The 19,374-nt window shown below is 46.1% G+C and overlaps 1 protein-coding gene across 1 annotated transcript in view; it reads right to left on the reverse strand.

Annotated features, from left to right (window-relative positions):
• The window catches only part of myt1lb (myelin transcription factor 1-like, b), a gene marked incomplete at its 5' end in the record, with an annotated part of 112,833 nt that overhangs the window by 22,531 nt on the left and 70,928 nt on the right, over positions 1 to 19,374 (reverse strand). Inside the window, 3 exons of the mRNA XM_083791822.1 lie at positions 5,517 to 5,744; positions 15,164 to 15,489; positions 16,884 to 17,116. Of these exons, the coding sequence (XP_083647948.1) occupies positions 5,517 to 5,744; positions 15,164 to 15,489; positions 16,884 to 17,116 (787 nt within the window). The remainder of the gene's footprint in view (positions 1 to 5,516; positions 5,745 to 15,163; positions 15,490 to 16,883; positions 17,117 to 19,374) is intronic.

Below are 19,374 nucleotides of genomic sequence, written 5' to 3' on the forward strand. Positions count from 1 at the left end.
ATCAGTGTCCATGCAGGTAGTACAGTAGGTAGTACAGTACTGTTTATCAGTGTCCATGCAGGTAGTACTGTTTCTATCCTTCCCCCCCTCTGCCACTCAGGTGGAAGAGCGCATCACTGCATGCCTGGCTGACATCTCACAGTGGATGTCCTCCAATCACCTCAAGCTGAACCCAGACAAGACTGAGCTTCTCTTCTTCCCAGCTAAGTCCTGCCCTATGCGGGAGCTAACTATCTCCGTAGACAACGCCCTGGTAACGTCTGTCCAAACAGCCAGGAACCTCGGTGTTGTCCTGGACAGTCAGCTCTCGTTCAAAGCTCACATCACAGCTGTCACTCGATCCTGTAGGTTCACACTCTATAACATACGACGAATTAGACCGTTCCTCACCCAGGAATCAGCCCAGCTCCTAATCCAGACAACAGTCTTGTCAAAACTCGACTATTGTAACTCCCTCCTTACTGGCCTACCAGCATGTGCACTTAAGCCTCTCCAGCTGATCCAAAATGCCGCAGCTCGCTTGGTCTTCAACCAGCCAAAATTTTCACATGTCTCCCCCCTGCTCCGCTCCCTCCACTGGCTCCCGGTCGCTGCCTGCACAGAATACAAAACTCTGATGCTGGCATTCAAGGCAACCAAAGGTATGGCTCCCCCATATCTTGCAAGTATGATTGATCCCTACAAACCCTCCCGCGCACTCAGATCAGCAAACGCAGGGAAGCTGGAAGTACCCTCACTAAAAACGCCGGGACAACGCTCCACACGTCCCAAACTCTTCTCCCTTCTGGCTCCAAAACTGTGGAATGCACTTCCCATTGCAGTCAGAACTGCAGCATCACTCCCAATCTTCCGCCGTAGTCTGAAAACCCACCTTTTTAGACTCCATCATGGCCCATAGCACTTACCCTACCCCCTTAGATAGCATTTCTGTAGACTTATATAGCATCTGATATAGACTTATAGCATGTTATGTAGACGGCACTATAATTGCATTGTATATAGTCATACTGTCATAGCACGCCATAGTACATATTTATAGCATAGTAGTATATATATATAGTTTATATGTATAGTTTCATAATATAGATATTCCACTGTTACTTTCTTAGCTTACGCATGTTTTATGATAAATGCTTTTGTGATGTAATCCCATGCTTTTGTTCTTGATTATTGTAAATCGCTCTGGATTAAGAGCGTCTGCTAAATGCCTAAATTGTAAATTGTACAGTAGGTAGTACAGTAGGCTACTGGGAGCTGATGGTAGGTGCTTATCAGTGTCCATGCAGGTAGTACAGTACTGTTTATCAGTGTCCATGCAGGTAGTACAGTAGGTAGTACAGTAGGCTACTGGGAGATGATGGTAGGTGCTTATCAGTGTCCATGCAGGTAGTACAGTACTGTTTATCAGTGTCCATGCAGGTAGTACAGTAGGTAGTACAGTACTGTTTATCAGTGTCCATGCAGGTAGTACAGTAGGTAGTACAGTAGGCTACTGGGAGCTGATGGTAGGCGTGGCGCTCCACCTCAGCAATCCATCTCCCTGCAGGGGTCTTCTTACCGCATTGAAAGAAACGGGGATAGACCAGCGCGCTCTCGGCCGATATACCGACAATAAGCCTCTCCTGCACCTATACTTTACTGAAATATACTGTACATACAAGCCATGCCACATGTTTTGAGCTTAATTTCCCTGCCAATTTGGTATGTTCAAAGGAAGGAAGTGTTGATGGAGAAAACGAGGAGACCTAGTGTAGACCCCTGCAGGGGGACTCCGGTCAAGTAAGCACATTTAAGTTTAAGTTTAAGTTAAAACAGAAGAATCAGGTCCTCAGAGTTCATAAAGCTTCAGGATATATCGTTACACATTACCCCCCCCCCCCCCCTCTCTCACTCACTCACTCACTCACTCACTCACTCACTCACTCACTCACACACACACACACACACACACACACACACACACACACACACACACACACACACACACACACACACACACACACACACACACACACACACACACACACACACACACACACACACACACACACACACACACACACACACACACACACACACACACACACACGCTTTGTCAATTTGAATGCTAATGGTTGAGCCTGGGTGACTTTGTTGAAGCTCACCTGTCAGTCTCTAAAGCTAGAGAGAATAGCTTCCCAGGGAGAGAGGAAATAATGACTTAGCTCGCTGCCAAGTGGAAGTGTGTGTGTGCGTGTGTGCGTGTGTGTGTGTGTGTGTGCGTGTGTGTGCGTGTGTGTGGCTGCACCAGCACGCTTGTGTGTACACATTGCAGACATCCCGGTGTGCATACCTCGCCGCACGTGCATGGGAGTCAGCACGGTGCGAGGTGCAAAGCATAGCCCCGCCACTAGATGGCACTGTGGCTTAGCCTCAGATCGTCTGCATGGGAGGCAGGCAGGCAGTGTGTGTGTATATGCATGCATGCAGGGGTCTGTGTGTGTGTGTGTGTGTGTGTGCTTTGTCTGCAGTGCAAGCAGCCGGGGCTGCGGGCACGGCGGCTGTCGATGCAAACCCCCCCCCACACTAGGCTTGGGCGATATTGATTTTTGGATATCGGTATTGATACCGTGAATAATATCGCGATTATCGGTATTATCGATTATCAGCCTTTTTAATTTGGCTGGAACCCGAAATGCTGCCAAACAGCAGTATTTCCAGATGTTTTTTTATGAACCAACTTGCTAGGACTCGTTACTCTCACCGGCGCCATGTTTTGTTTACTTTCCTGGGCGGAGGCGGTCCGACAACGCTGCTGTCGCCTCGTTGCCGTAATTCAGCGTCAGTGCCAGTCAATGCATGGACACTAAGTTATTAGGCAAATTATAGTCGTTTAAAATGAAATACTTGTAAATTCATCACACAGACACACACATACAGTTATGTAGATGTTTATTTAAAAGAAAATCCATATTTACATGACGGTAAAATTATGATATTGGGTATTATTTTCGATATTATTCGATATTCGATTTCGATATTATTTATATAGTCCACGATATTACCGATATTGATTTTAAATATCGCGATAAACGATAATATCGATATATTGCCCAAGCCTACCCCACACCTTGCCCCCTCCCGTTGTCCCAGCGTACAGTAATGCCCATACGGAGACAGGTCCAGATACGGCCCAAATTACCCAGCATTCAAGCTGTCTTGGGGTGCGCGGCGCTGGGTCGGCCGGTGAGCTCCTCTAATTACAGGGAGCGGAGGCTGTGAGGGTGCAGAGCAGACAGCAAGACACGCACATGCATAGCATACATATTATATAGATAGGGACATAGCATGCATACATACTGTAGCGAGAGAGAGAGAGAGAGCATGCATATGTATAGATAGAGAGAGAGAGCATGCATACGTATATATAGAGAAAGCATGCATATACTGTACATATAGATGTGCACTGCATTTATGCTGTACAATACATGTGCACTGACACACAGCCAGACACACATGCATGTACTCGTTCTCACGCGCACGCACACGCACACGCACACGCACACACACACACACACACACACACACACACACACACACACACACACACACACACACACACACACACACACACACACACACACGGCACATTGATTTCCAGCCGCTCTTTGATGAGATGAGCTATTCCGATTCGCTCCCAAGGTGCTACTTTGCATAATTCATTTTTTGGGAGAAGAGGAGCAGAATTGTAAAAACAGAAAGCCAGCATGCAGGGAGCGTGATCCAAAACAGAGGCATGCTACCCCGGTGCACTGCGAGGCTGACATCAATTAACATGCAGATTCATTAGGCTTTTCTTACCCCCCCCCCCCACCCCCCCCCCCCCCCCCCCCCCCATGCCGTCCCACGCTGCTCTCCGCCCTAATATGACTTTGTAATGATTCCAAATATACCTGTGAGTCAGCCTGGGAAGTATAAGTAACCCGGAATACAATCAGACTGCAATGCAAATATTTTAACTTGGAGGCTCTGAGTGCAGAATTAATTGCTTGGAGGCAGAAATTTCCGAGCTGGGGCGCCAGACGTAAAAAAAAAAAAAAAGACAATATTGATATTGCATGCCGAGTTTATAATATTTTAAAAGGTGGCACCCTGAATTCAACACGCAACCATTTGTCATCATGGTGCGTGCCACAGCCCCACGTGTCATGAAACAACACACTGTCTCAGCCAAACCCCCCCCCCCCCCCACTGGCTGGAATGGTCGACAGTACAACTAAACAATGTAAACCAGTGCTTCTCAAACCTTTTCATGTTATTGTTGAATAGTCAAAGTATAAAACATGGTCAAAGTGGTTAAAATGATGGTGATGCTACGTTAATTAATTTGATGGACCCTTCATGGGTGCCATGAGGGGCTTCGTGGGCTGATCATCTGGTTTCAAGTGGTCCCCTTAATCCGCATTATGTCATAACCCAATGTGTCCCGAAATGTTTACATTGCTGTACCTTGGTTTAGCTTTTAACTTTTGTATTAACTGTTTTTAACCTGTTGTACGGTGACCTTGAGTGCCCTGAAAGGCGACTTATAAATAAAATGTATTATTATTATTATTAAAGGCAAAAGGCATGACCGGTGTCACGGTCCGGGTCGCTTGCCTAGCGGTCCGGGCATCACGACACCAATGCAGCTTGACGGCGTGTTGCGGGTTCCAGCCCCGATCTCGACAGCCTTTGCTGCGCGTCACTCCCCATATCCCTCTCCCAGTTTCATATCTACCTACTGTTAGTACTGTACTATCAATAAAGGCATAAAAGGCATATTTTATACTTATAGATCTTGGAAAACGGTGCAAATCCTTGATCTTTTTTTCTTTTTTAAGCGAACAATTAATCAACATAAATCTCTGCTGCTGGGCGTCCCTGGCAGAGGATCGATCGGGTATTTTCTTCCAATCTCCCACCTGCTGCTCACTCCACCCTCTAGCCTGGTCCTACCCATAGACTGTCAAAAATATGGACAAAGCGTTCTCCGGGTCTTATATGGACGTAAATTGAAGCCTGTCAGTCCTTGAACTGTAAGTCGCCATCTTTGTAGATCCGTTTGGGCCCAGCTGGCCATTGGCTGGCCCAGACAACGAGGCGGGACTTCCCCCCTTCTTCTTCGTTGGTTTTTATTTTGACCGGGGGGTGGCTCCCGATCATAGACTGTAACGGTAGCCACGCCCCTCAGAACATACGCGACTTTATGGTCATTTTTTAAATAAATGGGACCATAGTTTTCCAAAAAGAATATTATGACATGAGAAATGAGACTTTAAACTAGTGACTGGAAGCAGAAAGTATTCATGACCATGTTTATTAAGGTAATACAGTCTAGGTGAAGTTGGGCCCAAATACATGGGCCTCTATGGAGCTATGGGGTTTTTTGGGCCCAATGACAGCGCCACAACAGGCCATTATATGAACTTTCAGGAAGTCCCGATTTCCTTAGTGGCTTCACGAAATATCTGTCTGACTGCCCCCCCTGGTCCTACCTCCTTATCGTCCTCGTCGATGCGTTTGATCTTGGTGTAGTCTACGGGCAGGTCCCAGCAGTCGGCGGCGGCGTCCGCCATGCCGCCGTAGCAGCGGGACCCCATCAGGGCCGCCTGTCGCTGGGGGGACATGGGCTCCAGAGGGGTGAGCACCGCGCCGCCCCCGCCCAGACGCTTGCTCATGCTCAGGTCCAACGTACCGTTCTCGTCAACGTCTAGGTTGGGACTCTGAAAGGTGTGCGTGTGTGTGTGTGTGTGTGTGTGGCGTGTATGTTTGTGTTTGCGCGCACGCACATGTGTGTGTGTGGTTTAGCGTGGTGGGGAAGGGATGAATGGATGCACAGAATATAGGAAGACATGGATGGAGAGAAGGGAAATAAGAGAGAGAGAGTTTTCTGATTAAATAACAGTCAATCAATCAAGACCTATATGAGACCTGAGACCAGATGCTACAAAATGTCTTCTAACAGTTTTCTGAAACTATTTCATATCAAGGACCCCCAGAACTATCTGTATTTTTGCCACGGACACCCATCTGAAAATATGTTGTACCATATACTGTATATCGTATATTAAAATATTTGCGCCACATTATTATTGGTGCCACTTGTACATCTGCCCTTTTTCAACAGCTAAAGTGTAAAATAATGGTTGAAGTGGTTAAACGCTAAAGTGACACAGGTCAGCGTTCCAGGTCTTAATTGGTTATTGTTCAGCGACGGGCAAATTAAACGGCAGTATATATATATATATACTCCAAAGGCGGACAGAGGGAGTGCCTGATTTTGTTCTCTCTAAGAAAGGAGACGAGTCCGGGCGCTGCGCGTTTGAGCCCATCGTGGATCTGTCTGGAAGCGTTCAAGGACCTGGAACCATTGAAGCACTGAACCAGACGTAGGAATGAGGAGCGCTGTGAACCTTGCTTCGAGGTTCACCGGCGCTCTACATCGTTACGTCTCGTGTACACCTGTGTGTACGTCTTGTGTACAACACACACAGGTCACAAACAGTACAAACATGGCTGCCCTTTGTTCTGCTTCCCAAGACACCGAAAAGTATAGCGCCGATAAAATATAACAATAATATTTTTTTAAACTAATGCCGCGATCACGCGCGTGAGCTTGTAGGTTGGCTATTTTCACAATTTCCCTTAAAATAAATCACACCCGTGTGAACTGAGTGGTGCAACTCACCCCCCACCACCTCTCTCTCTCTCTCTCTCATTAGCAGGCAACAGTGCAGCACTATCCCTCTCTCTGTTTCTGGCACAACAGCGCCCCTACTGGTACTCATAGTCATATACTGGTGCTCATTAACCAACACATAGGCACATTGCTGTTCCTTGGAGTGGTTGCACCACTCAAAAATACTTAAAAACCATTATCATTTTTGTAAAATAGAATAACATCTAAGCAACGATTACAGACATACAAGGTTTCCACCCGTCAGCATAACGATATATAATAACTTTAACAGCACACAGGATGAATCAAGCACATGCTAATGATGTTCAGAGGTATCTCCTTTATGTTTGGCCAGCTCCATCCGAGCTGCAACAGGGAGGGAGAGGTCCTCAGCATGCCAAGGACAAACTGCATCCCTCTGCCAACCTACCCCTCCCTCACCATGTCTCTCTCTCTCTCTCTCTCTCTCCACGTCTGCACTTGGATTCTGTGTCGTTAGACTAGTGTGTGTGTGTGTGTGTGCGTGTGCGCGTGTGTGTGTGTGTGTGTGTGTGCAGTGCGCCCACGCGGCACGCGCATGCTTGTATCTGCTCATGTGTTTGTCTGTGTGTCACTATGGGGACATCCAAATGAGTGTGTTGTGAGGAATGGAAGCATCCGGAGCCAGGCTGCACGTGTGTGCGTGTGCGTGCGTTTGCGTGCATGTCTGTCTGTGTGAGCCTGATTTGAGTGGACACCACAGGGGAACAGGGGGGGGGGGTTTAGGGTTAGGTGTGGTGTGTGTGCACGCGCGCGTGCGTGCGTGTGTGTGTGTGTGTGTGTGTGTGTGTGTTGCGCGTGCGTGCACACACGTGAGGTGGATGGCAATGAGTATTTCCCAGAACTAGACCACAGCCAGCCAGCCAGCCAGCCAGCCCCCCAAAATAGACGGAACTATATACGATGGTGTTCCTGAGCAAACTGGGCCATGGTCTTATACCAGTCTGACTGCACCCACAACATCACTCACTTCCACACGCATGTGTGTGCCTGCATACTTAGGTACGAGCGTCCGTCTGTGCGTGTGCCTGCATGCGTGCACGCAAAATGTGTGTGTGTGTGTGTGTGTGCGTGTGTGTTTGAGCGCTTTCATCTACATATGGCACAAATGTACGAAGAGATCCCCGCTTCCCCTCAAGGCCTGTGTTTTTAGAAACAAGCATGCACGCACATGCACGCACACACAAACACATGTGCATGCGTGTGTCCCGCTTGTGTTGTGTGTGTGTTTACCACCTTGCCCTTGCTTTCATTAACATCCCTTTCTCTGACTCCTCTCTTCTCATATCCCCTCGCCTTTCTTTTTATGCATTGCTCTCGCTCTCTCTCTCTCTCTCTCTCTCTCTCCTTGTCGGTGAGAAGGAAAGCCCGCTCTAATGCTGATTCAATCCGACAGTGTCCCCGGGGGTGGATTCTCCCCGTGTCTCGACCGAAAGCCGAAAAGAAAAACGAAAAGAAGGAAAAAAAAAACGAAAAAAAAAACAACAACACTAACAACGTTTATGATGCAGCTCTCTCGGACTCAGAGGATTAGCTGATAGATTTGGGACTTGGGATCAACGTGGCATGAATCACAGCCACCGGACAACAACACATGCTGTGTGTGTGTGTGCGTCTGTGTGCGTCTGTGTGCGTGCCTGTGGGCTGCAGTACACAATAGAAATCCAGAGTGTTCGTTTAATACTGAGAGAGTGTTTGGAGTTCCAAATAGCACATTTAACTGTGTAATATACAGAATAAAACTTCTGATGAGTTTCACACGGCCAGCGACTGACGCGTCTAGTAATCCATCTTTAATGAGAGGCGTGCGCGCATATTGGACACACAGAGAAGTTGAGGGGCGACAACGTAATTACGTGGGCGCGGTCCCGTGAAATTGTCGCCTATTTTGTGCACACGCCCGCGGTTTGCAAGACCCATGGAATGCGTTGACCTTTTTTTTATTTTTTATTTTTACGCTATATGCGACCCGCGCCCCTCATGAGCAGACCTGTCGCTGATCCAGGCGACATTCCCGACAAGGTCTGCGTCACACGCTCCCTGTCTGAAAAGACATTAAGTCTGTATCGATCTGGTCGGAAAAATACTAATACTAATAATGAGATTTGGGCAGAGAAGCCAGTATGTCATAGAGCACAGGTGGAAATGCATGGTGGCAGTACAGTGGCAGGTAATATAGTGCTGGTTCATTGTGCAAAATAAGCTCTACCTATAGCCAACGCTATACCCTTGAGCCTCTGGAAAAAGGTAAGACGCCATCTTTCTTAAATCTTTATGAGAGCGGCAGTGTCTCGGGAGGTAGAGTAGGGCGGCCGCCTGGGAATTAGAAGGTTCTCGGTTTGATTCCTGGCTATTGCGAATGAGTTATAGTGTCAAAGTGTCCTTGAGCATTATTATAGAAGTGTCCTTGGGTATGTAAATGTGCCCTTTATAGGCCTATTCCATGGTTTGAAAAGTGGCCAGTTGAAGATATTTGAGCACTTGAATTGATTGACTGCTGTTAGAACTGTTGATATTTTACATGCAAAAAGAAAAACGTTGCTGTTGAGAGGAAACCACCTAACTCCATTTTTGAGGTTTTAGATTTGTATATATTTTTTCATAAATCAATGCTATTGGACACCTTTTACATCTGTGCGTTGGTTACAAAATATTGAACCAGTATTAAAAAGTGCTTCATGGGACAAAACCTATTAACTCCATTGGACCCTCAAACTGTCTGCTAAAGCTATTGTTGGCTGGGTGCGTCTGAGCACGAAAACAGCATGGTTGTTTTTCACCACCTGTGCGCAACCATAACACACACACACAAACACACACGCACATATTAACTGTATATATGGTGATTTCCGGTGTGCCAGTACAGTACAGTGACAGTACAGTAGAAAGACCCCCACACGGTAACGGAATCTTTTTCTTAATTTCCTGAAAAACAATAGATATATATTTAAAAAAATTGGAGTTAGGTGGTTTCTCCCCGACAGCAGATATATAACATATTCTAATGGCAAATTTTAATGTAGAAGTGCGATGGAAGCAGATGTGAAGGTAGAGAGAGTATAGAACACAACGCCGAGGGAGAATGAGAGAGAAAGAGAGTCAGAGAGAGAGAGAGAGAGATAGAAAGAGAGACAGGGAGGATTAAATTGCATTCTACCGTATGTCAGCGTCCAATTAAGGTGACCACCGGACTCCATGGTACCCCGAATTAATAGGACCGCGGAGGAGGCTGTGCCCTGCCTCCTTCATTACGGACCACCCAATCCTCCCCTGACCCCCCCCCCCCTCCCAATCCCCCCCGCTGACCCCTGGACTCCGTTGCCATGGCAAAGCCGGGCGGACGACGTCGGAGCGTGATAGGTCAGTGGTTTAATTCCACAACACATTATTTCCACCTGCCTCCTAGAATAAAACCAACCTCTCTTCTGTCTGTCTGTCCCCTTGCTGTCCTGTTTTTATCTGCCTCCACCATTTTTTTCTCTATGCAATAAAGTGGTTCTCAAATATCTTCGTACCAAGGGCCCCCAAATTGATATACCTGTATACTAGTAGTTTTTTCCGTGGACCCCCATCTGAAAATGTTTTGGTGCTAGAGTCCATGGACCCCCGTAAGAGAACATTTGTTTTAAAATCTAAATCATAACTTCTCAAACAATTTCAAGGTTTTTCAAAAATCACATGACAAAGTAATAGGGCTTATCCCTAGAACACCAAGCTAAACTTTTGTCAAATTAACAAATTAAAAAAATCTCATCAAAATAGTTTTAAGTACAGCAATACATGGCAACTTCATCATGACTTTTGAAAAAGAAATGATAAAAAAACAAAACATTGTGGGAGTATGGGATTTTTCTCTATTACTCTAAACTCATTAAACTCGGGTGAAATTCACTGGAACACGTACCTGCCTGTAGAAAAAAACAGGGATGTGGGCAGGGAAACAAACCTACATCTATGATGAAGGTACTGACATCAGCAATATTATGAAAATTACAAAAATATAATGGTCCGGGTGAAAATCCCCCGTGTTCAGCTCCAGCTATAATGTACGTACAGCATATGTTACATAAACTCAATTTTTCCATTTAGAATTATTTGCATTATACATTTTTTGTCATTACAGTGTAAGCTGTGCTTTCCTGAATAATTGAGTTAATGTTGACTTCGGAAATCAATCGTGTCTCCTGGGACTGTTTGTTGACTTTTCAAATTGATCCACGCTTTTAAAATGCATTTAAAATGCAAAGATAACTCTGACAAACGATAAAAGCAAGTTGATTTTCACACCGTACTGAAATAACTGGAAAGCAATGCTTCTGCAACAATCTAATAAACTACGATTATGTGCTTGTGAAACGCCCATTAGAAATGTCAACTGTGAGTCAAAATCTGTGACATGCAGATGGACAGAAAGGCACGCACGCATGCACTGTATACAGACAGACAGACAGACAGGATAGGGCAGTAGAATGCAGTGTGCAGAGTGCAGTGTGTAAACCGTAAAGGAACAGGGTGTACCGCGAGGTGAGCTGAGGTGTCGAGATGAAAGAGGCAGGAGAAGCTCTCTGAAGTTTCTCCTTCCCCCGTCTTCCCATCCTGCCCTCAGAGCATCCTGTCTGTCTGCCCGTCTCTCTGCCTGCCTGCCAGTCTGCCTGCCTGCCCGCCTGCCTGCCCGCCTGCCTGTCTGCCTGCCTGTCTGTCTGTCTGTCTGGAGCCGCAGCAGGAGGGAAGAACAGACTATCGCACACTAGGGCATGGGAGTGGGAAGAAGACAGTGAGACAGGGAGCCATCCTGGAGTGGGTAGAAGGATATACAGGGAGGCATCCTGGATGCTTCAGGCTCCAGTTCCCACCAGTTCCCACCAGTAGCAGATCCTGCTGCTGCCATGTCTACTTCCCCTCTGGGAGGCTGTACTAGCATCCATCTCTGTTCTTCTCCACCCATACTCTCTCCTCTCCTCTCCTCTCCTCTCCTCTCCTCTCCTCTCCTCTCCTCTCCTCTCCTCTCCTCTCCTCTCCTCTCCTCTCCTCTCCTCTCCTCTCCTCTCCTCTCCTCTCCTCTCCTCTCCTCTCCTCTCCTCTCCTCTCCTCTCCTCTCCTCTCCTCTCCTCTCCTCTCCTCTCCCCTCCCCTCTCTGTCTCCCTCCCCGTTTCTCTCTCATTCTACCAGCAGTCAGTGCTGTCAACATTAACATTAGGCGTCGTCCCCCCCCCTCTCTCTCTCTCTCCCCCCTTCCCTCCCTCCCTCCCTCGCCCCCATGTACCAGCTGAGCATCTCGCAGGGCTCAGATAATGCGAGGAGCGCCCGTCACCTTATCTGCTCTGAGATGACACATTGGGCTCGCGCCGTGGCAAACGGCCGTTTCGTCGCCTCGCTCCTATCTGATCCGAAGACGGGGGGAATAAAACACTGGGCCGCCGCGCCACGGGAGACTGAGGCATAGCTATACGTAGCCCAGCTTTAATGGAATGTGCCTGGTTTTGTGTGTGTGTGTGTGTGTGTGCACACAAAGGGACTGTGCTGTGTTTGCTGTGTTTCTGTGCCTCTGCGTATGTGTGTGCGTGTGTGTGTTGTGCTTAAAGGACAACTTTTGCCACATTTCAACCTATCTTGTAATGTAATTGGACCTAACTAATGTTCATGATAAAAATGCCACCTTTTTTTTCTACTCGGTCTGTCTTTCATAGGAGGGCTGGGGGCTTTTTTTTCTCTTTTTTTTAACCAAGATTTTTTTGAGGGGTGCTAGGTCCTATTCAGCTGTAGTGTAGATTTTCGTCTTACACAAACATTAAATTCCCATTGACAATGAATGGAGAATTTAGGTCATATGTGGAATTCCAAGCTCATTATGAGGGAGGAGGGGGGTTTCCGGGAGGGTATAGCACTATCCTATGCACCTCAGTTTTAAACATTTTTCAGTAAATGTTTTAATTGATATATCAGGTTGAGTTGTTAACAACCATAATACAGTATAGTTTGGCCTGCATTTGAGTTTTGACTCAAATATTTGCTTCTGGGGGATCCCTGGAACAAAATATTTTGAGATGGGGTCCGTGGCCAAATTATACAGATCATTCTGGGGGTCCTTGACATGAAAAACTTTGATCACCACTGATACATTTTTCAGAAAACTGCTCAGGTCTTAAAAGGGTTAATCAAGCCTTAAATCGTAAGCCGTTCGTAAATGAATACAATACTTGGTCATACTACACTACAGCGTCACACAAAGCCAACAAAAAAAAAGAAACGAAACGCAAGCAACGTTTTTCTTTTAAGTCCACTAACACATCCAGAATGCACAATGAATGCATTTCAGTGAACAATAACCACGTTTTTTAAGTGCTCCGGGGATCCTTCCTGCAGACATTTACATTACGCTCCATTACGCTTAATGAAACGTAACTGTCGATGGCGCGCTTATGCCATGAATTTGAAGGGCATATCGTAACAGTAAGTCATGAACATTTACCGAACACGTGCAACATTTAGCTCTGAAACTGTTATCATCATCATACGTCATTTTCACAACGCATTGACTGTATACTCACCGTGAACGGGTCAAGAATGCATAACAAATAGGGATGCACCAATATGGAAATTATTGGCCGATACCGATGTTTGAAATAACAATTTAGCCGATAGCCGATACTATACCGATTATGTTTTTATTTCACGCTTTTGTGCCAGGGAAACAAATACATCTTCAAGTTCAATACAAGTAATACATGTTCATAATCTACAGTTTGGTATAGGCTGCAGATAACCAACACACCAACATAGCCAACGCAAAATGTATGCTCATGAATAGCAGCTATAGCTGCCATTGGCTAATGTCAGCTTTATTTGCGGATACTGACATTGACCGATAACGGCAAATATCGGCCCATAACCATACATCGGTGCATCCTAATAATGGAGGTTAACCACTTAAACTAATAATATTAGTTTAAGGACCATAGTTGAAGGACCATATTATGGTCCTTCATTGTCAGCGGGGTCCCCCAGGGCTCTGTACTTTGTCTGCTCCTCTTGTCCCTCTACACCAAATCCTCTGACACCACATGGGCTCTGATGCCTATAACAGCGAGTGCCAGGGTTCGATTCCCAGGACTTGGCAGACCTTTGCTGCCGTTTCCACTTTCCAGTCAATCTCCACTGTGCTGGTCAAATAAAGGCAGAATAGCCCCGACGTACGACAACGTGACACCCTGTGAACTTGTAGATCTGCTATAGGTTTGGCGAATGCTCAGCTATTTTCAGCAAATGGTCCCTCTGTTATGATATGCCCACCATAGAGATGCTATAGGCTCCAAGTGGTTAATGATTGAATTGAGTCATGGTGAATGCGTCACTCAAGAGCGCATAACAGAGGTCAATGGACCCCCCTCTCGAACCCTTTGATCTCCTTATAGAAATCGCTTATCTCTAATGAGGATAGTCATTAAACTGGGTTCCGGGGACCCCCGGGGGTCCTTGAGGGGATCCCCAGCAAAATGAGTTAAGATAGTATCAAAACGTCCTATATACTGTATAGCCTACATCTAGATAGATCTACAAGCTCCAAAACGCACAACACTCCCATCTTGAAAAACAAGTTTAACCCATTTTGGGCGGGAACCCCTTTTGGTGTTAGCATTATGCTATGCTTTAGCTATTGAAAAATAGCAGATCTACAAGCTGGATTTTGTATGGTGCTCCCTGGCACTAATATAATTTCAGATGGGGGGATCTGTGGGCAAATCCTTATTTCGTCTCTGTTGGATGGAAACCTCATATGTCCAAAACTGTTACTTTTCAGGACTCAAATAAAAAATATAGCTAAAGTAAAAGATCTACAGGCTTTTCGAGCTTGCGGATCTGCTACTTTTGATACGTCTGTGTGACTGCTGTATAGTACGATCAAGCATGGCGTTCATTTACGAAGAAGCAGAATATGGAGATAAGGTTTTTGTCCCCGACAGCAACAACATTTGAACAACTGTTGAGAACCATAGCGTGTCCAACAGCTGTGGTTCCCAAAGTGGGGTCCGGGGACCCCTAGGGGTCCTTGAGAGAGTTCCCCAGTTAAATGATAGTTTGGAACCAAATGGGTCTGTATCTCAAATGGAACAAAATGGACCCAATTTGGTTCCATTTGTACACTCTCAGAATTAAATTAACATTGATTTTACAATATAAATTCAGGTCCCAGAGATAAAAAATGCCATTAAATGGGGGGGGGGGGTCCTTAGACTAATGCAAGTCAAAAGGCCGGGTTGAGAATCACTTCTAGAGCCGTAAAAACCTGCTCTTATGGGGTTCCCTGCATGGCATATCCTTTCAAACGGGGGTCCGTCGGATAATTAGTGTCAATTTGGGGGGGGGGTCCTTGACCTGAAAAAAGCTTGGGAACCATCTGTCCCTTAACAGTATAGCGCCCCCTACCTGAGAGCACAGGTCCTGCAGGGGCTTGCCGCCCAGGCCGTGGCCGGGCATCTCCCGGCAGCGCGTGGACAGGTTGAGGATGGCGGTGGCGGCCATGTGCGCCGCCTCCATGTCGTGGCTGTAGTCGAAGCTGCTCTTGCTGCAGGTGCTGCTGGCGCTGCTGCCTCCTCCGTGTCCGCCATGGCCTCCTCCTCCTCCGCCACCTCCGCCACCTCCGCCTCCTCCTCCTCCACCTACTCCACAGCTCAGGCTGCTGTTGCTGCTGCTGGGGGCGTAGGAGCTGGTGCTGCTGCTCGCCGAACTGGAGTTCTTGCAGTAGCGCTTGGCTGCGAGGGGGGGGGGGGGGGGGGGGGGGGGAGAAAAAAGGGCGGGAAAACGCATGCGTCACACACAGGGTTTGACGCGATGTTGTCTTGTTGGTACAGCCGCGGCAGGGTCTGTTACTTTATAACCACTTATTACATGGCTTGGTTGAATGCTTGTTTGATTTTCCACTTGGCTCTATAACAGACCGCTGCCAAATTCAATAGCCTCATTCCTATAACCGCCGTTATAGGAACCTGACGCCTCTGACAGCCATGCAAACAAGCACACAATGTCATTTAAAACTAAACGTTGCTCTCAAGAATGTTTTGAAAACATTTTAAGCGGGAAATAAGACGATGCGGTAACCGAAAATGGATTCTAATTGATCAGCACTCACTTCCTTGTGTTCCGAGGCGACTGTGGGCCAACTTGGAATACTTTCATTACCATAAGCAGCACTAGTGTATTTTCCAATTTCCGATTAAGCAAGCTCTTGCTGAGAAATAGCCGAGAGGCGAGGATTGCGACGCGTCGTGAGCTTGTCGATCTGCGATTTTCAGCGAAGGCTTTCTCCACGATACCGACGCTGTTGTTGTAGTTAACAAAAACTAGCCGCGGAAACTACAATAGGAAACATTATTAAACTTTTCAAAATACTACAAATTGAACGAAACACAGAAAATGAAAACAAGAAGTCAAAATGAAAATAATGATGAAAATGATTGATACATTCTAAACTGCCAGTGCAGGGAGAGCATGCAATTCAACCAGTTGTGGAAAAAGTACAGGATAGTACATTATTTAAGTAAAGGTATCAATACCACTTTGCTGCACGTAAAAGTCCTGAATTAAAAAAATTACTTGAGGAAGTGAAAGTGTGAAAGCATCTGCATCAAAATATACTTGTGCAGAACGGTTGAAGCTGATTTTAATTATGTTATGTGCAGCTGGGTAGCTTAACTTAATTAGCTTAACATAATTTATGAGTTAATATATTTTCGTAATAATAATCAAAATCGGTCAAAAGCTGTCAAATAATTGTAGTGGAGTAAAAAGTACTATTTGCCTCTGGAATGTAGTAGAATGTAGTGCATAGAAAAAGTAATTAGGCTGTAGAAAGCTCTACAGTAATAATCAGTTGTGTGCCACAGCCTCTGCCTCAGCTCACAGGTTTTATGGGTAAGTCTCCCATTGGCTTAGAGAGGCAGCCAATCATGAAAAAGTGTCCACTACGGTCGCTACTAGAGGCAGTAGGAAATGTAGTCCAGGTGCTTTTCAAGCACCTGGCAAAAATAAAATTGATTTTCCACTTGCAATATCCTCGCGGCCCAACAGTGGCGGTCATACAGTCGCAAATGGCTGTAAACAGAATAAAACTATATGTAGGTACTGTAAGCAGTGGGCGGCGGCGTACCATCGTATCCTTTGGGCGAGGTGTCGCGGTGGCCGTGGTGGACCTTGGGTGCGATGGCCCGTTTACTCCCGCCGTACGCCCCCTGGTGGCTGCCGTCGAAGGCGGAGTAGTCGAAGCTGGTCTTGGAGTACTTCTCCAGCTCCTTGGCCAGGTTGGAGCGCGGCGTGCTGGTGGAGACATTGTTCTTGTAACCATACTGTGGAAACTCCAGTTGTTTGACAAAGCACATAGGCCTGGAAAATAAATGGACCAGGGGGTGGAGGTTGGACTGAGGCACACAACATTGTTGCCCAGCATGGGGTGGGTGGGGGTGGGGTTTGGGTGGGGTAGGAAGGGGGGGGGGGCTTGGGGGAGGGGGGGGCACCAAGGTTATTATAGATAACCAAAACAAAACATATATGGAAACTAGATATTGACAACTGAAATAACGAGAAAGACGAGGCTTGGCAAAAAGAAGAAAAAAAAAACTAAAAAAAAACTAAAATTGAAGAAATGCTAGTTTTAGCCTTTGTCATGATTTTAATAAATACGTTGTTTAGCTGTGCCGGTTTTAGGCCCTGTTGTTAATTTTTACAGCCAATGTATGAGCTATTTTCAATACGTTTTTTGCTTTTATAATTTCACCCCTAAAAAAATAACACTAAGGGTGCAGTCATTGTTGTGACCGCGCCCTAAAGGTGCAGTCATTGTTGTGACTGCGCCCTAAAGGTGCAGTCATTCTTGTGACTGCGCCCTAAAGGTGCAGTCATTCTTGTGACCGCGCCCTAAAGGTGCAGCCATTGTTGTGACCGCGCCCTAAAGGTGCAGTCATTCTTGTGACCGCGCCCTAAAGGTGCAGTCATTCTGGTGACCGCGCCCTAAAGGTGCAGTCATTGTTGTGACCGCGCCCTAAAGGTGCAGCCATTCTTGTGACCGCGCCCTAAAGGTGCAGCCATTGTTGTGACCGCGCCCTAAAGGTGCAGCCATTGTTGTGACTGCGCCCTAAAGGTGCAGCCATTCTTGTGACCGCGCCCTAAAGGTGCAGCCATTGTTGTGACCGCGCCCTAAAGGTGCAGCCATTGTTGTGACTGCGCCCTAAAGGTGCAGCCATTGTTGTGACCGCGCCCTAAAGGTGCAGCCATTGTTGTGACCGCGCCCTAAAGGTGCAGTCATTGTTGTGACCGCGCCCTAAAGGTGCAGCCATTGTTGTGACCGCGCCCTAAAGGTGCAGCCATTGGCTCATTGCCATTTACGGATTTCCGCAAAAGAACGCTCTGTTCCCATTGAAAATCAAAGACAGAATCAAAGTTTGCTGTAACTGCAAGTAGTGCATCCTCAAAGTACTATTTTTTTCCAATAGTAAGAAGTAAACTAAACTAAACTATAGCAAGCCCGCTTTAAAAACACATTAATAAAACTAAACTGAAATAAAGTCAAAACGGGAAAAATGTCAAACTATAATAACCTTGGGGGGGGGAGCATCGGTTCAAAGAATATGAGTGAGAATATGGAAAATGATGCCGTAGGAAATAGAGCTGGGCACACAGGGCTGGTGGTCTGCTCTGCTCTGCTGGGCTGTCGGGGTGACATGCACTGTGAATCCCTGAGTGGGAACTTAACCCTGAGAGCATACAAAACGGACCCTCAGTTTTACACTCTCAAAGTCATGGTTGCATTTGGGTCCAGTTGTATACTGTCAGAGTTAAAGAAACACTCATTTAAGGTTTATAGGACAATGATTGTGCTCCTCTCTCCTTAGAAGACATGTTGCTATGTTTATTCTACAGCAGACTTGAAAAAATGAATTCATGTACATTACTTTTATTATGCTCTCATGTATTTTTTTTTAAATAACTTTTATAGTCTTAACTCTTAATCTAAGGCAACAAAGAAATTAAATGTTAAGATCTTGCGTTGTTGTTTTTGATGAATGTTCAGCTATAGACCAAACCATCAAAAAAAGACAATTACGATTGCATAGGACTTCTCATCACAGCATTTTCCATGACTATCAAAGGAGAGCTCTCATTCAAACCCTGGTGCCTTCATCGTGATAAATGAGGCCAATTTAGTTAAAAATCTAATAAAGCGTTTTGCCATCATAAGTAAACACAGGAGTGAACGTTCAGCCTCTGGAATGAATTCTCAGGAGACCTGAATGCATAAACATAAAACAAACACTGGGGACTCTCAGATGGGGAATGCACGTTTGCAAAAATAGAGGAAGGGGAGAAGATTATTATTTATTTTTTAGGAAAATCCTCGTCACATTCCGACGTGACGCAATGGGAACACACTAGTCTAGTGCGTGTCAAGCACAGTGGAGAGTTCAAACAGAAAAGCCAACCGGGTGCTCAAAGGAGACAAAACTAAAAGTCTAAAAAAGAAAAGGATGCTGGAGGTGTTTCTAGGATCATGCAGGCTTCAAAAGAAAGAAGAGTTCAAAGCACTAGAAAAAATGTGGAGAGGATGTAAAGTTAAAACAACGTTTATTATATAAACATTGCCAACA

The sequence above is a fragment of the Protomyctophum parallelum genome (genome assembly GCF_964188405.1).
Source record: "Protomyctophum parallelum genome assembly, chromosome: 20".
Taxonomy (NCBI): Eukaryota; Metazoa; Chordata; class Actinopteri; order Myctophiformes; family Myctophidae; genus Protomyctophum; species Protomyctophum parallelum.